Source organism: Neoarius graeffei, chromosome 10 (assembly GCF_027579695.1).
Source record: "Neoarius graeffei isolate fNeoGra1 chromosome 10, fNeoGra1.pri, whole genome shotgun sequence".
NCBI lineage: Eukaryota > Metazoa > Chordata > Actinopteri > Siluriformes > Ariidae > Neoarius > Neoarius graeffei.
The window spans coordinates 53,692,613-53,713,680 of record NC_083578.1 but is presented as its reverse complement, the minus strand read 5'-3'; the positions used below and the strand labels follow the sequence as shown (position 1 = coordinate 53,713,680).

At 40.0% G+C, this 21,068-nt stretch overlaps 1 protein-coding gene across 1 annotated transcript in view; it reads right to left on the bottom strand.

Moving 5' to 3' along the window:
• The window catches only part of hsd17b4 (hydroxysteroid (17-beta) dehydrogenase 4), a 57,324-nt gene that overhangs the window by 2,663 nt on the left and 33,593 nt on the right, over positions 1 to 21,068 (bottom strand). Inside the window, exons 7-17 of the mRNA XM_060931888.1 lie at positions 11,912 to 11,996; positions 11,647 to 11,834; positions 9,857 to 9,948; positions 8,674 to 8,698; positions 8,444 to 8,572; positions 4,691 to 4,797; positions 4,271 to 4,507; positions 3,997 to 4,048; positions 3,829 to 3,900; positions 3,567 to 3,670; positions 3,404 to 3,469 (exon numbers count right to left, since the gene is read on the bottom strand). Of these exons, the coding sequence (XP_060787871.1) occupies positions 3,404 to 3,469; positions 3,567 to 3,670; positions 3,829 to 3,900; positions 3,997 to 4,048; positions 4,271 to 4,507; positions 4,691 to 4,797; positions 8,444 to 8,572; positions 8,674 to 8,698; positions 9,857 to 9,948; positions 11,647 to 11,834; positions 11,912 to 11,996 (1,157 nt within the window). The remainder of the gene's footprint in view (positions 1 to 3,403; positions 3,470 to 3,566; positions 3,671 to 3,828; positions 3,901 to 3,996; positions 4,049 to 4,270; positions 4,508 to 4,690; positions 4,798 to 8,443; positions 8,573 to 8,673; positions 8,699 to 9,856; positions 9,949 to 11,646; positions 11,835 to 11,911; positions 11,997 to 21,068) is intronic.

Genomic DNA, 21,068 nt, shown 5'->3' with positions numbered 1-21,068 from the left:
TACAGTATGTAAAAAAGGCACTTTCAACACAACATGGTATGCACAAATTTCCCATGCAATAAGTTTAGACTTTTGCATTTTTTAACATGTTGGAAGTATATTGCATTATACAGTAAAAATATTGCATTATACAGTACACTGCAGTATTTAGTATGCCTTTTTTCATGTGCAAACTATTGCATTTGCATTCGAAATATTGCATTTACTGCAGTAATACTGTATAAAAAAAGCATTTGATACTGCAGTACCACGCAGGTTTTTTCATAAGAGGGATGACCAATTTTCGACTTTACATCATCTGCAAACATTCTAGGCTACCATTGACAGAAGTTACCGACTGCCCTTAAGATATACAACACTCTACGTTTTGTTGAGCACATCAATAAAGTGGTACTTATAGTGATTCAATGAGAGCGCGAGAAGAATTGTAATCAGGTTTCGTTGGTTACCACATCGAATATGCAACCTTGAGTGATGGCTTCGAAGTTAAATGAAGAACTAGCCTGTACTGTTGGTGTTGTAAATGCACAAAATAATGGCTAGGAAGCTCGAGTACACGTGAAACACAACCGTTTTTGTTACAAATATAAAAACGTCTCTAACCGATGTTTCAATCCCCGACTCGCTCTAGCCACCTGGCTGCACCGCTGCACTCAAGTCAGAGACGCGAAGGAGGAAGGGGAGGGGGTGAAGAGGGCGGAGCCACACGCTTTGGAAGAGGGGCGGGGGGATTGGGCAAAGCGTTCCATTCTGGCTTTGAGTTCTCACACAGATCAGCGGTATCAACTTCAGCGAGAACTTGACTGAAATGCGAGTTCGGACGATATGCGTACTTTTTTAATGTGAAAACGTACAGTCGTACAATGAGGTAAAAATTCATAGCAGCTACGCAAGATGGGTGCAGGTATGCACACCTACTCCTAGGTTTTTCTGTATCTTGACCATTTTAACTACATTGTAGAACCGATAGAAATACGTTTGGCATGCTTGAAACTGGTACCGGCTGTCCTGATTACTACTTGTTTTGGTTAAGTTACATCCTTGAGATTTATCTCCACTCATACATTCTGCTCAATGAACATTATGTTGACCAATAATGTATTTAAGACTATGATTCTGACAGGTGACGTAATGGTATGTCTTTTCATACAGTAGTGTAGTCTAAACCAGTGCTGTAATGCTTACTCATTTACATTAGATCATACTGTCAATTCAAATTCCTTCGCTACAGCCAGATCAAAACTCAACAAGAATAGTGAATTGGAGGGAGATGATTTTACTGTAGCCTGCTGTCTCTGTGTGCATACACACTACATGCCTGTCTTTTTTTTTTTGGAATGATTTTCCTTTCATGATAAGCAACTGCTAAACCAACTAAACCATGTCACTCAATATTTCTTTTCCAATTTGGAAGATTTTGTGCTTTAGCATGATAATAGATGTGCTTATAGTTAGTTTTTTTTTTTTCTTTTTTATCAGACATCTAATTTTTGGGTTTGTTTACCTGACATGTTTCGACGTACAACTTCCGTCTTCCTCAGAGTGTCACCGGATGTTAATTGGTGACGCATCTTTTATCAGCTGCTGTTTCTGAAGGCGTGGCCTTCCTGTCTGGTTTGACAGGTCGGTCACGCCTTATACTGTCTGTTCGTCCCCTGCAAGATGTGACTCCAGGTATGGGAGAGCATGTATGCTCCCTCATCCCGGTTGATGGTCCTCGGGCTTCGCTTACGGATCTCTATGGCCTCCCTGATCCAGCGCTGATGTTTGTTATCTTCTGTGCGGATGACTCTGGCATGACGTATGGCATATGCTCTCCCATACCTGGAGTCACATCTTGCAGGGGACGAACAGACAGTATAAGGCGTGACCGACCTGTCAAACCAGACAGGAAGGCCACGCCTTCAGAAACAGCAGCTGATAAAAGATGCGTCACCAATTAACATCCGGTGACACTCTGAGGAAGACGGAAGTTGTACGTCGAAACATGTCAGGTAAACAAACCCAAAAATTAGATGTCTGATAAAAAAGAAAAAAAAAACTAACTATATTTCATATAAGACATAATGAACGTAATCGAAAGAATAGATGTGCTTTTTTTTTGTTTTATTTTGTGATGTTTTTGTACGTCTTTCCTATGGTAACTGAAAAAAGTTAAGACATTTGTCAAAAAAAACCCAAGAATACTGAATACATCAAAAGTGTGAAATAACATGGTCCGGGGAAGAAGGAAAAAAAAAAAAAGTTTTTCATAATTTTGGATTCTTCAAAAGTAGCCAGCGTTTGCCTTGACACTTTGCACACTATTGGCATTATCTTAGACCCTGTTTACACATAGCCGGGTATCTCTAAAAACGGATATTTATTTACGCGGTTGCACCCATCATTTACATGTAAACGGAGGTTTCGGTCACTGAAAACGGCTGCTTTCAAAAACTCTGGGCAAAGTGGAGATTTGTGAAAACTCCGTTTTCATGCCTGCGTGTAAATAGTGGAAAACGGAGTTTTAGCATTGTGATCTGATGGTCCCTCCTCCTTGGCTTTCAGATCTCTGGTTGGCTTTCTATTTGTTTGATATGTTTTTGACAGCCTTCCCTGGCTGTTTTTGAGCATTGTGTAAACGGAATTATTTTCTAGTATGGGGAGGAGAAGATACCAGTTTTCATAAATACCCGGCTACGTGTAAACGAAGTATGAGCCAGCTTCATGAGGTAGTCACCTGGAATGCTTAATGCTGGGCATACACTGTGCGATTTTTGGCCCGATTTTGACACGATTTTCACTTGTGCGACTATTTTGGAGATCGGGCCGAGTTTTGGCTCAATCGTGCGTCTCGGATCGTGTAGTATACATGGGGTAACGACAAGCAATTAACACCTCACAACCTCCTCCCGATCGATCGGATGAAAATCAAACCTGTTTGAAATCCTGAGAATCGGATCCGAGCATCGCATCCGAGCATCGGATCGTATAGTGTGAGAACAGGAATCGTAAGCTGCGTACTGTTTACCCCTGCGATTCACTTGTACAGTGTGAGCAGCAGCTGAATACCGCGATTGAAAAAAATAAAATAATCGCACAGTGTATGCCCAGCTTAACAGGTGTGCCTCGTCAAAAGTTAATTAGCGCAATGTCTTGCCTTTGTGACCACCACATAGTAAATAGCCCTATTCAACAACTGTAGTAATCCATATTATGTTGAGAAACAACTATCCATCATTACTTTGACATGAAGTGTCTAAAAATTTTCATCTCTCTCAACTTTTGACTGGTGCTGTACATGTCTGCAGAAATATGAATAAACAATTGTAATGTTTGAGTATACCACTGCCTACACAATATTAAGAGTACAACAATCATTTTGATACATCCATTCATTAACTGTTGTCTTACATGACCTAACCTGATCTCTGGATGTTTCATCAACCACAACTGCATCAGGTGATCTATTTGGAGGTGCAACTGTGGCCTGGGGGAGAGGAAGTCACCATTATAAATGCTAAACAATATGGAATACTTAAAAACACTACATGTTTTACAAGGCTAGACCATAGCGCATTCATTACCACAGCTTTATCTGATGTCCTCTTTCCTCCAAAACCACCAGCACCAACAATAAACACTGAGAACTGATTGTAGCAGACCAACTCCTGCTTGCTGTATGTGTGAACTGCAGGAATGAAAATGCAGCATTGTTGTATTGTTTTCTTGCACGATTGTTTCACTGATCAATTAAGTACAGTACCAAGAAGTTTTTATTTATTCCAAACCAAACACAGTATAGTAATTAGTTTATATTTTATATTTTAATTTAAAAAAGAAATTCACCATCTAAGAGTATGACTGCACCAGACCCTTTGTCGAGGATGTCTGCTATTGATGCCTTTGAGGTCAGTGTTCCTAGAAAACAGATGTTGGTTAAAGCATTCAGTTAAAAGAAGGGGGTGGAACCCCCAACCACACGAATCATAAAAACCTAGGGGAAAGTAGACATACCTGATGTAGGAAAAGGTTTGTACAACTCCAAGTACTGTTCTCCATGTAAGAGCTACAAGTGAAAAGTACAGAAGGCTAATGCTTAAGTATTTATAAAAAATAAATTCCATTTCAGTGTGCCCTTAAGCACAAAATAACTGAACAGAAATATTGAGCAAGAAAGCTGTATTAACTCCATCGAGTCTGATCAGATCAAGCAAAAGCCTTGGCGAGATCCATGACAATTGTGTGCATACATAGAATGCTTTCCAGCAGTGACTAAGAAGTTGCTCACCCTGGTGGGATCAAAATTGAGCCCTGGAACAGAACTGAGTCCTCCGTCTACCATAGAAGCTTGAGCTGGGATGACTCCAAATGTAGGCAGGCAACTGAACTCCTCGTGACCTTCATAGAGGAACTTCAGCTGACTGGGCTCTCTAGTAGACATGCCCACTCCAAGGGCATATAGGATGCAATGCATGCTAGTATAGCTAAATGTCATCTCGGGAAGCACCTTCCCAATGACCTCTATCTGCAGACAGGCAAGTATAACTATAGTGACTTAAAGCTCAAAACTGATGTATTATTCAATTCATAAAATGTATGTATCTGTTTGGTAGTGACTTGTCCACTGGTCTATACATACAGTATATATGACCATACAATAAGTTTAAGCAACTGAAAGTGTATTTCAAGCTGCATATTCAGCACTCACAGGATTTATGCCAGATGATGCTGAGGTCACAGCAGCGGTTGGATTGGCTCCAAGTCCATCCTCAGCCTCCACTTTCGACAGCACATCCACCAGCAAATGTATTGACTCTTCATGGCAGAGCACAGAAAGGGACCAAATTTTAATTAACTAGTCCACACTCAGAAGACAATGACGGCAACATCCTCAATGCAAACATAAGTGATGAGCACTACAAAGCCATGCTAATAAACCTTTTTGAAACTCTCTCTCCACTGTGCAGTATATCCTGAGGGCAGCTATGGTAAGCAAAATGCACAGGAGGATGAAGCTCACTTTTCTACTGTTGTGAACTTGCTTATAAGGTCACTGCTAATGGAAATCATAATGTTTAATTTATGTGGCTGCATATGTATTTGTAGGCATGTGCACAGACAGACCCCTTGGAGGCTGAAGTCCCTGCCATTTAAACCGCAGTCTTAAGTGTCCACTTGTGTATTAAGTGGATAGCTCTTTGGGTAAAGATGCACCTGGAGGAGTGCAGTCACACTACAAAACTGTCCTTGGCAATTCAGTGGGTAATCTCACCAGGATACTGCAAATTTGTGCCCAAGTACTGCTATTGTCAAACAGTATGATGTTCATACTGTACATACTTTCAATATACTTGGTATTGTTTGACTGAATTTTACAGTGCCCAATTATGGAAGAGTACAGATTTATAATCTCAGTACGGTATCACCCCAAGGAGGGTTCCGTCCTGAGTCTAGTTTGTCTCAAGTCATCTCAACGAGCTCTTCATTGCCACTGTCACTTGTGCCCAGCTCACTGGGAATCTACATCCAGATTTCTGTCAAGTTGCTTTCTGACAATGTCTACTGGTCAGGTAAGCTATACAAATAAACATTAAACTGAAAAGGCCAACGTCACATCTGCCTCATTAGGTGGTGTAGTGGTTAGCAGTGTCGCCTCACAGCAAGAAGGTTCTGGGTTCGAGCCCAGCGGCTGACGGGGGCCTCTGGGTGCTCCGGTCCCCCCCCCACAGTTCAAAGACATGCAGTTAGGTTAACATGGGGCAACCTTGAGCTGAAGTGCCCTTGAGCAAGGCACCTAACCCCCAATTACTCCCTAGACACTGTAGCATAGCTGCCTACTGCGCCAAGTATGTGTGCTTAAGTGAACGTGTGACAAATAAAGGCTGTTTCTTCTTCTAAGGCCAAGTTTACATTAGACCGTATCGGTCTCGTTTTCTTCGCGGATGCACTGTCCGTTTACATTAAAACGCCTGGAAACGCCGGGAAACGGGAATCCGCCAGGGTCCACGTATTCAATCTAGATCGTGTCTGATCCGGTACTGTGTAAACATTGAGAATACGCGGATACGCTGTGCTGAGCTCTAGCTGGCGTCGTCATTGGACAACGTCACTGTGACATCCACCTTCCTGATTCACTGGCGTTGGTCATGTGACGCGACTGCTGAAAAACGGCGCGGACTTCCGCCTTGTATCACCTTTCATTAAAGAGTATAAAAGTATGAAAATACTGCAAATACTGATGCAAATACTGCCCATTGTGTAGTTATGATTGTCTTTAGGCTTGCCATCCTTCCACTTGCAAGTGGTAAGTGACGCGCATGCCCGACATGCACCGAGATCACACACACAGCGGCTCAGTCCCAAATCACTGCTTGTGCGCTCCACTCGCGCGCTCTGTGAGCTGCGCAGGGCCGGAGTGCGCACCCTCCAGAGGGCACTCGCTGTTCAGGGTGGAGTGATTTGGAGCGCAGGATGCCTGCGGAGCCGAGCGTATCCGTGTATTGGCGTTGCTATGTGCACGCGAATCGTGTATTGGCGTTGCTGTGTGCACACTAATCATTTTAAAAACGTTAATCTGATGATCCGCTGATACGGTCTAATGTAAACCCCACCTAAGGCATAAAGTGGTGGTCAGCTAAGCTCACCATTCACAAAGCGTTACTATCGCTGGGGCACCTTGCTAGTTATTAAATGCCCTACACTTGCATTGTGTTGGGCTGCTCGAATCGAACAATCCGTGAAACTGAGAAGTTTCTTCCAGGTCCTCCGTGAAGTGATATTTAAAAAAAAAGTGAAAGGACAAAAGATTTTACCAAAAGATGACAAGAAAGGTAGTTCTTAAGCCTTTCATCACGATGGAAGGGAGCAGAGTCAAAGAACACTAGAGTTTGCAGTGATCATTTCATGAAAGGTTTGTAAATTCCTCCGATTTATTTTGCTTGGATTAAGGAAAAAAAAAACGTCATTTTCCTTTTTTGTGAGGTTTTAAAATTCAGAAGAAGCTTCAATCCTCAGATGTGTTTTTGTTTGATCGTAGTTGGCATATTGTAAACAAACATGGATGTTTTCACTTTGTCAGGATGTCCTAGTAGTCTTTACAAGGACGATGATGTAGATTGGGCTCCTACACTTGAACTAGATAAGATAATCAAGATGATCCATGGAAACAGACAAGCAGAGCTCACAAGTTAACAGCACAAAACTGTTTCCCTGGCCAATGCGATTACAATGAGCCATGCAAACTTCTCCCTCCTGTTTCACCCATACCCAGGTCTTTAAAGGGGTTTCTGTGGACCTTTGTGAATGATTGATTTACCTGGAAGAGAAGAGTAGGGAGGATTGGGAATCGAGTGGCTGTGGATTGTTTACACCCGATACTAAAACTTGTAGCATCCTAGCACTCATCGCAAAGACATGTACAAAAAGCCCAAAAACGCCTACTTACCCAGACATCAACAATACAGGATTCATCTTGTAGTGTCTTGATCCCCAGATCTTTAACCCAGCCACATATAAAAAGTTGTACGCCTCCATGCAATTCCAGGTTTTCATCTGTTTGTCTGTATAGAATGGTGTCTGCAGCACCAGGTAATTTTAGATATTGGGGAACTCAACAGATGGATTATTTTCCAACTCATAGGAAAAAATCCTTTTGTTAATGTGTAAGGATCTATTGCAAAGAGCAACTTTTTGAAGGCATCTTGACCATGCATTGGCCTCTAAACTGCAAAAATAGTTGGAGATGGCTTCACTAGTGGTTTGCCTGACCACCACTTCATTCACCGGAAGTAAACGTGCTAGCAAAAGTCTCGTCGTCTTCCGCTTTATCGCGGAGGCAGCAGTCTAAGCATGGAAGACCAAACTTCCCTTTCCCCAGACACCTCGGCCAGCTCCTCGGGAAGAACACCGAGGCGTTCCCAGGCCAGCCGAGAGACAGTCCCTCCAGCGTGTCCTGGGTCTTCCCCGGGGCCTCCTCCCGGGGGGACATGCCTGGAACACCTCCCCAGGGAGGCATCCGAAAAAGATGCCCACGAGACGAGAGCTAATGGACCAGCTCAAGTTGGTTAAGAGCTTCACTGCTCTTGAGACAGACCTGGCTGCCTACAGATATTTCCCTTCAGCCAATTCTGATTTGTTACTGATATGTTTGTATCACCATAATATGGGTTGTGATTATCAGTTTAGGGCTAGGCCTGTTCATCACCAAATATTTCGTGATTATTTGCATGCTTTAATTACAAGACCCCACTTAAAATGAAAAAAAAAACCATTTACATTATCATCAGCTGAATGCAGTTGGGTTCAAGTGTGTTAATGGTGCCCTATCTTTTCCTTGAGCTCCTGCCTTCCATAATATTTGGTTTATGGGCTTGTGCTTACATAATTTGTAGGCTGAGGGCAGAAACACAGCTTAGTATAGAGGCTACATTGTTGGTGATCCTTAAACCATGTCAGTATTTACCTTGCATAGTAGCTGGCTTTGTGGCATTGGTGAAGTCACAGATCTGGTCCCACTTATCCCGAACCTCCTCTGGACTCATGCGCTGGTTTTTACGACGGACAATACTGCCCATAGTTCGCTCCCACCGCACTGCACATTTCACATACAATTAAAAGCCTTCAAATAGTCTTAAATTCATCTTTTCAAATTTATAAAAAAAAAAAAGTGTGCGCGTCTACAATTCCACTTACATTTGCCGATCCAGCCAGCTCCAACCTAAGAATGGTAACAAGAAATGGTTGGAATTAGCAGCACAATTAAAAGTTAACCAACAGTTATGACTCCATCCATCATCTATACCATTAATCTGTCAGGGTTGCAGTGGAAACTGGAGCCAATCCCAGCTGACTTCAGGCAAGAGGCAGGTTACATCCTGAGCAGGTCGCCAGTCTATCATAGGACTAACAGAGAGACAAAACCATGCACACCAAGGCCCTGTCCACACAGCAACGGATTCAGGTGAATCTGATAAAATTGTTTATCGTTTCAGCCTGGCGTCCACACGGCACCAGCGTTTTGGGTGCCCCAAAACGAAATCTTTTGAGAACGGGTTCCAGAGTGGAAAAATCTGGCAACAGCGCCGTTGCGAAGTCGTCTGGATGAGTAGAACGGATTTGTTTACGATGATGTCACAACCACATGACTAGAACAAGCAGCACTCTCACTGTTTTGTATGAACCACTGCATTGCATTCACTTTTGTATACAGCTTTTCTTTTAAATAAACAAGTAACTGAACCATTTCTTGAATTTCTTTTTTTATTGGATAAGACTGCTTTTCAAAATGTTCACACAGAATATAAAAAAAATTATATAAAAATGCTTTTCAAAATGTTCACACACAATAAGAAAATTAAGTTATATAAAACTATGCACACTAATAAAACTAAATTTGTACACGCAGAAGGCACGATTTCCTCGCGTAGTTGCAGCCATCTTCTTCTTCTTGTGTGTTTGTTTCTGACAGTGCTTCACACCGGGTAGAAGGGGTTTATGCGCATGCGTCTACTTCTATTGTTCTGGTGCCTCCGATGGGACTGTCTTACAGCGCCCCTAGAGGTGTGACATGTGTATTGCATCGTTTTCAGCAAGCGTTGCCGTATGTACCTGATATTTTACTGACCCGTTGCCCATGTGGACGCGATATTTTTTAAAATAAAATCTCGTTGCCGTTGTCGTGTGGATGTAGCCTAACATTCACACCTATGGGCAATTTAGAGTAGCCAGTTGACCTAATCAGCATGTCTTTGGACTGTGGGAGGAAACACATGCAAGCATAGGGAGAACATGCAAACTCTGCAAAGAAAGGCCCTGGTCGGCTGTGAGGTTCAAATCAAGTTATGATTTAATAAAATAGTAAAATTCAGAATCACACCTCAAAAAGGCCTCCATTCTCCCGACACTGTTCATGGCAGAGCCACAGCACAAGAGGAGCCACATACTCTGCTTTCAAAGACTCCACCAGATCTGACAAGCACAAATACCATATTGTCACGAACAATCAGAGCAAGAGGGAACTCAAAATAAATCCAAGTCACACTACTTATCACAAAACACTCAAAAGGTACTGTTTATCTTGTGGAATAATCTCAGAGCTTTTGTCTAAAATTACAGCACAGAAACTAATATTGAAAAAACGGCACTTCAGGAAAGTCATGAAGCAATTCAAAGTCAACTGTGTTTAACAATTTCCCCACACAGAGCTGATATTTTGGCATTGCACCCCAGTGTAACGACAACCAAATTAACATTTTGTTTATTAATCCATTCCTTGTAATTGGCATGCTTTATTTTTAATTTGGCAGTGACGTGAATGTAGCTTGGAGTCAGGGGGTGGGGTTTGGGGGGCAGAGCAGTTTCTGAATTGAGAGAAAACTTGCAAACAGAGCTAGTGAAACCTTACACTTTCCCGTTAATACTTGGACATCAATTACCCAATGAACTGGACCTGCTAGCACAATCCACTCTGTGCACTGACTTAACACAGAAAAGCAAATGACTTGTAGTCCACATATTTGCATGTAGTTAGCTGGTTTAAATTTCACCCACTCAGCTAGCCTTTTTTGGTAGCATGTAGACTAACAGTCATGTCATACCATCAAGTCACACAGATCAACACCATGTTGGTTCCAATGGTGTTCAATCGCATCCAGACTGGTAATGATGTTCCTATAGCTGAAACTTTCATGAAATCTTAGCTTACCTATTATTTAATAAGATAACATTACTTGGGTTACAAGTGCTTAAATAAATAAATGTTACTAATTATTAACCTTACACTGAAAATAAGGAGAAAAATCCAACCTTTAATTGAAATAAATGTATTCAGAAGAAAAATAATTATTTAAGAAAATTCTCAACAAAAACACCGCAATTATATATATATATATATATATATATATATATATATATATATATATATATATATATACACACACACACACACCGCAATTATTGGAACCCCTGGAAATTATAGTGAAACCAATGTAACTGAAGCATGTTTCCCATTTAAATTGTAAATTTTTTTAGTTTATTGCAGTGTGCAGGAACACAACTACACTGCAATTAAATAAGTCTGCTCTCAACATTCACCTACACAGCCAGCTCAAAGTGCTGACTCATTCACAAAACATCACTTTGGCAAAGCCACTACCAGAAGCAAATGTGCGCACTCCGTTATATCATTCGTGTTTGATCTGACTTGTGCTTTGGCCTATAAAGAAGAAAATCATACAGTATATCAGATTTTGTCCAATCTATAACTATAGGTGCTCTTCAATACTAATAATAGAAGAGTGTTCTTGTATTGTACGATGACATGCATTTCTAAACATATCCAGCCAAGCTCATCAAGACCAAGCTCATCGAGATCATTTGTGGCATGCTTCCAAAACAAAGGAGTGCACAGTTAATATAAGCCTAGTCAATAGGCCATTAAATGGTTTAATAATATTTAATTTAAAAAAAAATACCCCATGAAGTGCTTTGCATATAAACAACAACAAAGAGCACACCATGCATGTTATATACGCTCGGGGAAAATTTATGCAAATGACGGAAAGGGTGCCATGACAAAAACAGCACTAAACAGCAGGATAAGTTTCTTAGTTAAATGTGGCTGCGAGTTGGCTTTATTGTTCAATGACTTGTCTCAAGATCTCTAACCTGGTGGCATGACGGTCTGAGTGAGACGTGAGCCTGCTGTAGGCGCAATGGTGTTGCAGTGAATGTTGTACTTCTGGCCTTCAATGGCCAAAGTGTTGGCTAGACCCAGAAGGCCCAGCTTAGCAGCACTGTAATTTGCCTGACCAAAGTTCCCATAGATTCCAGAAGCCGATGACGTCATGATGATTCTGCAGTGTTGGGCAGATCATTTTTTTAAAATAGTGAATATAATACATTTATGTATAGATGTGGTCATTACAATTACCTCCCAAACTTTTGGTTCTTCATGTGATTCCATGCTGCCCGGGTGACTAAGAACGAACCCCTCAAGTGCACTCTGTGAATGAGGTCTGAAAGAAGAATATGGTATTTTAGAATCTTTAGGAAAGAGTATAAGGACACCTTGAGTGCACAGAACATTGCACATTTTAGTTATTGACAGAGGGCAAGGTGGTATGAATTGTGTGCACACAAACGTACATCAAGGCAAGCTGAATGTGGGTGTAGTGATGAAACACATCCCCACTCCCATGATCAGTTACTTTCATAGTTTATTTTGGAAACTATAAATGCGTTTTAGGGCCACTTTTATATATACAAAAAAAAAAAAAAAAAGGACTTTGTGAATAAAGTCATTATGAAAAATGGTAAATATCAGAGCAGCGTGTGTGTTAAAATAAAGGATGTTGATTTGGTGAAATTATAACGTATGTTGAAGGAGACATTGTAGGCAGTGGCCACCTTCAAGAATATTTATTGTTACATCTACAGTACCAGTCAAAAAGTTTGGACATCCCTAATTCAATGGTTTTCACTTCATGTCTTAAAAGTAATAATGGACTCATTTCTTTTTACTTAGTTGAGCAGTTCTTGACATAATATTGATTACTACAGTTGTAGAATAGGGCTATTTACTGTTTGATCTCAAATGTATCAAGGAGGCAAGAAATTCCACGATTAACTTTTGACAAGGCACACCTGTTAATTGAAAAGCATTCCAGGTGACTACCTCATGAAGCTGGTTAAGATAATGACCGCTTTGCACACTTTGGCATTAAGGTAAACGGTGGCTGCTTTGAAGAATCTAAAATATGAAAAATGTTTAAAAAAAACAAAAACAAAACCACACTTCCACACATGTTCTAGGTGTTATTTCATAGTAATGATGTCTTCAGTATTGTTCTACAGTACTACACACAGGTCCATATATATTTGGACACTGACAAATTGTTTTTTTACCCATAGTTATATAATGGACATAAAGTCCAGACTTTCAGCTTTCATTTGAGGGTATCCACATTAAAATTGGATGAAGGATTTAGGAGTTTCAGCTCCTTAACATGTGCCACCCTGTTTTTAAAGGGATCAAAAGTAATTGGACAATTGACTCAAAGGCTATTTCATGGGCAGGTGTGGGAAATTCCTTCGTTATGTCACTCAATTAAGCAGATAAAAGGCCTGGAGTTGATTTGAGGTGTGGCGCTTGCATTTGGAAGATTTTGCTGTGAAGAAAACATGCGGTCAAAGGGGTTCTCCATGCAGGTGAAACAAGCCATCCTTAAGCTGCGAAAACAGAAAAAACCCATCCGAGAAATTGCTACAATATTAGGAGTGGCAAAATCTACAGTTTGGTACATCCTGAGAAAGAAAGCAAGCACTGGTGAACTCATCAATGCAAAAAGCCCTTAACACCCACAGAAGACAACAGTGGTGGATGATCGCAGAATAATTTCCATGGTGAAGAGAAACCCCTTCACAACAGCCAAACAAGCGAACACCACTCTCCAGGAGGTAGGCATATCAATATCCAAATCTACCATAAAGAGAAGACTGCATGAAAGTACGGTGCAAGCCACTCATAAGCCTCAAGAATAAAAAGGCTAGATTGGACTTTGCTAAAAAAGCCAGCACAGTTCTGGAAGAACGTTCTTTGGACAGATGAAACCAAGATCAACCTCTACCAGAATGATTGAAAGAAAAAAGTATGGTGAAGGCGTGGTACAGCTCATGATCCAAAGCATACCACATCATCTGTAAAACACGGCAGAGGCAGTGTGATGGCTTGGGCATGCATGGCTGCCAGTGGCACTGGGTCACTAGTGTTTACTGATGTGACACAGGACAGAAGCAGCCGGATGAATTCTGAGGTATTCAGAGACATACTGTGTGCTCAAATGTAGCCAAACTGATTGGTCGGTGTTTCATAATACAGATGGACAATGACCCAAAACATAGAGCCAAAGCAACCCAGGAGTTTATTAAAGCAAAAAAGTGGAATATTCTTGAATGGCCAAATCAGTCACCTGATCTCAGCCCAATTGAGCATGCATTTCACTTGTTCAAGACTAAACTTCAGACAGAAAGGCCCATAAACAAACAGCAACTGAAAACTGCTGCAGTAAAGGCTTGGCAGAGCATTAAAAAGGAGGAAAAACACAGCGTCTGGTGATGTCCATGAGTTCAAGACTTCAGGCAGTCATTGCCAACAAAGGGTTTTCAACCAAGTATTACAAATGAACATTTTATTTACAATTATTTAATTTGTCCAATTACTTTTGAGCCCCTGAAATGAAGGGATTGTGTTGAAAAAAAAATGCTTTAGTTCCTCACATTTTTATACAAATCATTTTGTTCAACCCACTGAATTAAAGCTGAAAGAATAAACTTTAACTGCATCTGAATTGTTTTGTTCAAAATTCATTGTGGTAATGTACAGAACCAAAATTGGAAAAATGTTGTCTCTGTCCAAATATTTATAGACACATACACACATATATATATATGTATGTGTATATATATATATATATATATATATATATATATATATATATATATATATATACACATATATATATATATATATATATATATATATATATATACATACACACACACACACATATATACACACACACACATATATATATATATATATATATATATATATATATATATACACACACACACACACATATATATATATAATGTGTGTGTGTGTGTGTGTGTGTATATATATATATATATATATATATATATATATATATATATATATATATATTATGGCATGCCGTTCAGGAAATTAATCTTTGAATATATTGAATGAATCCCCGAATATACTGAATGAAACTTTGAATATATGGAATGAATCCCCGAATATATTGAATGAAACTCTGAATATATGGAATGAAACTTGGCTGACGTCATGAAGGCACTGCCGCCGTCCTGCAGCAAAAATGAGTCAGTCAGCTTGGGATTTGGTTGCGGCTATTTTAAACAATAAAGACATTGTTAACACTCTGGCGAATGCTTGTGGTTTTATTAGTGTTTACTTCTTTTATGTGCAATGAAGCTACGGTGACAGTCATTTCCCTCGTGGATCATATTTGTATAACGGTATTTTCTGTATATAAAACTAATTTGTAAATTTTGTTTGTCGAGTTTTACAGCGTTTCTCAATATACTCTAATACTCTCCTCTGAGTCAGAGTTTTTCTTGGGACCTGTTGTCTGTCTGCCGAGCTGTGGGAGCGGGGGCAGAATATAAAGTTTCATCCCATATATTCAGGGTTTCATTCCATATATTCAAAGTTTCATTCCATATATTCAAAGTTTCATTCAATATATTCGGGGATTCATTCAATATATTCAGAGTTTCATTCAATATATTCGGGGATTCATTTCCTGAACGGCATGCCATTTTATATATATATATATATATATATATATATATATACACACACACACACACACACACGTGTGTATATACGCGCGTGTGTGTGTGTGTGTGTATATACACACACACACACATATATATATATATATATATATATATATATATATATATATAAAAAAGTATATTATATAAATTTTTTTTTTTTTTTTTTTTACACACACACACACACACACACACACAGCCTTGAAAAAGTATTCATACCATACCCCTTGAACTTTTTCACATTTTTCCACCTTACAACCACGAACTTAAAGTTTATTGAAATTTTATGTGATAGACCAACACAGCGCAGCACATAATTGTGAAGTGAAACGAAAATGGTCTTCAAAATTTTAAACAAATAAAAATCTGAAAAATGTGATGTGCATTAGTATTCAGCCCCCCTGCGTCAATACTTTGTAGAGCCACCTTTTGCTGCAATTACAGCTGCAAGTCTTTTGTGGTATGTCTCTACCACCTTTGCACATCTAGACACAAATTTTTGCCCATTCTTCTTTGCAAAACACCTCAAGCTAAGCCAGATTGGATGGAGAGCGTCTGTGAACAGCAATTTTCAAGTCTTGCCACAGATGCTCAATGGGATTTAGGTCTGGACTTTGACTGGGCCATTCTAACACATGAATATTCTTTGATCTAAACCATTCCATTGTAGCTCTGGCTGTATGTTTAGGGTCATTGTCTTGCTGGAAGGTGAATCTCCTTCCCAGTCTCAAGTCTTTTGCAGCTACAAACAGGTTTTCTTCCAGGATTGCCTTGTATTTAGCTCCATCCATCTTCCCATCAACTCTGACCAGCTTCCCTGTTCCTGCTGAAGAGCATCCCCATAGCATGATGCTGCCACCACCATGTTTCACAGTGGGCATGGTGTGTGCAGGGTGATGAGCAGTGTTAGTTTTCCGCCACACATAGCACTTTGCATTTAGGCCAAAAAGTTCAACTTTGGTCTCATCTGACCAAAGCACCTTCTTCCACATGTTTGCTGTGTCATGGCTTCTGGCAAACTGCAAACAGGACTTCTTATGCCAGTCTTTCAACAATGGCTTTCTTCTTGCCACTCTTCCAAAAAGGCCAGATTTGTGGAGTGTACGACTTGTAGTTGTCCTGTGCACAGATTCTCCCACCTGAGCTGTGGATTTCTGCAGCTCCTCCAGAGTGATCATGGGCCTCTTGGCTGCTTCTCTGACCAGTGCTGTCCTTGCTCGCTCTGTCAGTTTAGGTGGACGGCCATGTCTTGGTAGGTTTGCAGTTGTGCCATACTTTTTCCATTTTTGAATGATGGATTGAACAGTGCTTCTTGAGATGTTCAGAGCTTGGGATATTTTTTTATAACCTAACCCTGCTTTAAACTTCTCCAGAACTTTATTCCTGACCTGTCTGGTGAGTTCTTTGGGTTTCATGATGCTGTTTGTTCTTCAGTGTTCTCTAACAAACCACTGAGGCCTTCACAGAACAAGTGTATTTACAACCCCGATTCCAAAAAAGTTGGGACAAAGTACAAATTGTAAATAAAAATGGAATGCAATAGCTTACAAATCTCAAAAACTGATATTGTATTCACAATAGAACATAGACAACATATCAGATGTCGAAAGTGAGACATTTTGAAATGTCATGCCAAATATTGGCTCATTTAAAATTTCATGACAGCAACACATCTCAAAAAAGTTGGGACAGGGGCAATAAGAGGCTGGAAAAGTTAAAGGTACAAAAAAGGAACAGCTGGAGGACCAAATTGCAACTCATTTGGTCAATTGGCAATAGGTCATTAACATGACTGGGTATAAAAAGAGCATCTTGGAGTGGCAGCGGCTCTCAGAAGTAAAGATGGGAAGAGGATCACCAATCCCCCTAATTCTGCGCCGACAAATAGTGGAGCAATATCAGAAAGGAGTTCGACAGTGTAAAATTGCAAAGAGTTTGAACATATCATCATCTACAGTGCATAATATCATCAGAAGATTCAGAGAATCTGGAAGAATCTCTGCGCGCAAGGGTCGAGGCCGGAAAACCATACTGGGTGCCCATGATCTTCGGGCCCTTAGACAGCACTGCATCACATACAGGCATGCTTCTGTATTGGAAATCACAAAATGGGCTCAGGAATATTTCCAGACAACATTATCTGTGAACACAATTCACTGTGCCATCCGCCGTTGCCAGCTAAAACTCTATAGTTCAAAGAAGAAGCCGTATCTAAACATGATCCAGAAGTGCAGACGTCTTCTCTGGGCCAAGGCTCATTTAAAATGGACTGTGGCAAAGTGGAAAACTGTTCTGTGGTCAGACGAATCAAAATTTGAAGTTCTTTATGGAAATCAGGGACGCCATGTCATTCAGACTAAAGAGGAGAAGGACGACCCAAGTTGTTATCAGCGCTCAGTTCAGAAGCCTGCATCTCTGATGGTATGGGGTTGCATTAGTGCGTGTGGCATGGGCAGCTTACACATCTGGAAAGACACCATCAATGCTGAAAGGTATATCCAGGTTCTAGAGCAACATATGCTCCCATCCAGACGACGTCTCTTTCAGGGAAAACCTTGCATTTTCCAACATGACAATGCCAAACCACATACTGCATCAATTACAGCATCATGGCTGAGTAGAAGAAGGGTCCGGGTACTGAACTGGCCAGCCTGCAGTCCAGATCTTTCACTCGTAGAAAACATTTGGTGCATCATAAAACGGAAGATACGACAAAAAAGACCTAAGACAGTTGAGCAACTAGAATCCTACATTAGACAAGAATGGGTTAACATTCCTATCCCTAAACTTGAGCAACTTGTCTCCTCAGTCCCCAGACGTTTACAGACTGTTGTAAAGAGAAAAGGGGATGTCTCACAGTGGTAAACATGGCCTTGTCCCAACTTTTTTGAGATGTGTTGTTGTCATGAAATTTAAAATCACCTCATTTTTCTCTTTAAATGATGCATTTTCTCAGTTTAAACATTTGATATGTCATCTATGTTCTATTCTGAATAAAATATGGAATTTTGAAACTTCCACATCATTGCATTCCATTTTTATTTACAATTTGTACTTTGTCCCAACTTTTTTGGAATCGGGGTTGTATGCTGACAGTAAATTACACACAGTAGGACTCTAATTAGATGACTTCTGAAGGCAACTGATTGCACTGGATTGTATTTAGAGTTATCTGAGTACAGGGGGCTGAATACTAATGCACACCACATTTTTCAGATTTTTATTTGTTTAAAGTTTTGATGACCATTTATCAGTTTCGTTTCACTTTACAATTATGTGCTACTCTGTGTTGGTCCATCACATAAAATCTCAATAAAAGGAAACTTAAGTTTGTGGTTGTAAGGTGGAAAAATGTGAAAAAGTTCAGGGGTATAAATACTTTTTCAAGGCACTGTATACATCTCAGTGAACCCAAATAACTTCCAAAATGTTGACAAGACAAACTTATAACGTGAAAGTAAGGTTAATATAACTTAGATTACATATATTTTTCAGTTTTACCCAGATTAGGGTGGTGCAAAAATGAGTACACCCCACAACAAAAACTACTACATCTAGTACTTTGTATGGCCTCCATGATTTTTAATGACAGCACCAAGTCTTCTAGGCATCAATAAACAAGTTGGTGACATTTTGCAACATCAATCTTTTTCCATTCTTCAACAATGGCCTCTTTTAGTGACTGGATGCTGGATGGAGAGTGATGCTCAACTTGTCTTCAGAATTCCCCATAAGTGTTCGATTGGGTTCAGATCAGGAGACATACTTGGCCACAATCACTTTCACCCTGTTCTTCAGAAATCCAACACTGGCCTTAGATGCGCGTTTAGGATCATTGTCATGTTGGAAAAGTGCATGATGACCAAGGGCATGGAGTGATGGTAGCATCTTCTCTTTCAGTATAGAGCAGGGGTTTTCAAAGTGTGGGAGAGTCAGCCCCCCCTCGGAGAGCAAATAAACAACAGCGCCCCCCCCTTACAATTTTTGTTGTTGCTATACTTAATGTTCCATTCGTATTTTTTAAAAAATGGTTGTTGTACACATTATTTTTTTCTTTTTCACATTTTAAACATCTGTGCTTTTTAAAACATCTTGTTTTACACATTTTAAACATCCCATAGCATCGTTAGCTAGCATCTCTTGGCAGACAACACACTGTGGCAGTGGAGCATCTTCAGATCCAGTCCATGAAAATCCAAACTTTAAATAATCGTGGTCCTACTTACTTCTTTTTCCAGTCCCCCAGGATTCCGCGGGCCTTTTTTGTGATTGTTGTGGGCTAAAATGTCTGATGTTGCGGGGGGTTTTCCAAAAAATTGCGATGAAAGTTGCGGTGTTTTTTAGGTTTTTGTTGCGATTACATTGCGGGAGGAAGTGAAAGTTGCGAGAAATTGTTGCGATTTTCTCTTTTTGTGATTAAAATTGAGTGATATGTTAAATATTAAGTTATTACTGAAAAACTATTGATTAAAAAAAACAGAGAAATGGTCCTATAAACAACTTTACCAATATAAAAGATTACCAGGACTACAAAAATGCAGAAAAATAGGCTTTACTTATCCAAATGCACCTGTTGGTTCAAAAGTTAAAGTGCAGAGAACCTCACAGCGCAACATGAAGTTACCTTAAAATATAATATAAATGCCTCAGCTTTCATGTAAGAAAAAAAAAAACCTATTAATACTAGTACTGTGTGCAGGCAGTCTCTCCTGAAGACTAAATTAAACAATAATTATAAACTAATAAAATAAATGGCTCAGGCTTCATAGAAGAAAAAAACAACTGAACAGAATCTCACAGTATGATGCTGAAGCTGCCTAAACAATGGAAAATAAAATACCATTTTGGCAAAAATGTTGGCATCCATTAACTTCTTGTATTAAGTAAAAAAAATAAAGTGTACACAGTCCTTCACTGTAAACATAACACACTTTCAGTGTTGCCAGATACTGCTGACGTTTTCCAGTCCAAAATATGTTCAAAACCCGCCAAAATGCACTTGAAATCATCCAATCTGGCAACACGACGTGCATGCTGCTTCTCTTGAACACACGGAAGTAAGGCGGAAGGTAGTTTGTCGACGTCACCTCAAGACGACGCCAACGATTGGTCAAATTTGCGGGAAAGTTGCGGTGATTGGATATAATTGCAACACCGCCCTGAATTCGCGGGGATTGGTTGAATTTGCGCTCAAGTTGCAAATCGCAACATCCTGGAGGCTCTGTTTTTTTGCTTGGCCCAGACTTTGTCTCCTCACTCACTGTAGCTTTAGGTACTAAAAACCATAGACAGCTAAAAACCGATCCATTTTGTCTCTCACATTGCGCCCCCCCTGAAGAACTCTGGCGCCCCCCAGGGGGGGCGCGCCCCACACTTTGAAAAGCCCTGGTATAGAGCAATACATCTGTGAATTGATGATGCCATTCAACCTTTATATGCTCCCACTTGGGCAAATTATCAATAAAAATTCAATTTTGTATCACTGCTATGCAGATGATACCCAAATTTATTTTGCTCTATCACCTAATGATTATGCCCCCCTTGAATGTCTCTACCAGTGTATCGATCAAATCAATAGCTGGATGTCACAAAATTTTCTTCAGCTGAACACAGATAAAACAGAAGTAATTCTATTTGGAAAAAAAGATGAAAGACTCAGGATTACCACTATTCTTGACACAAAAGGGATTAAAACTAAAGAAATGGTT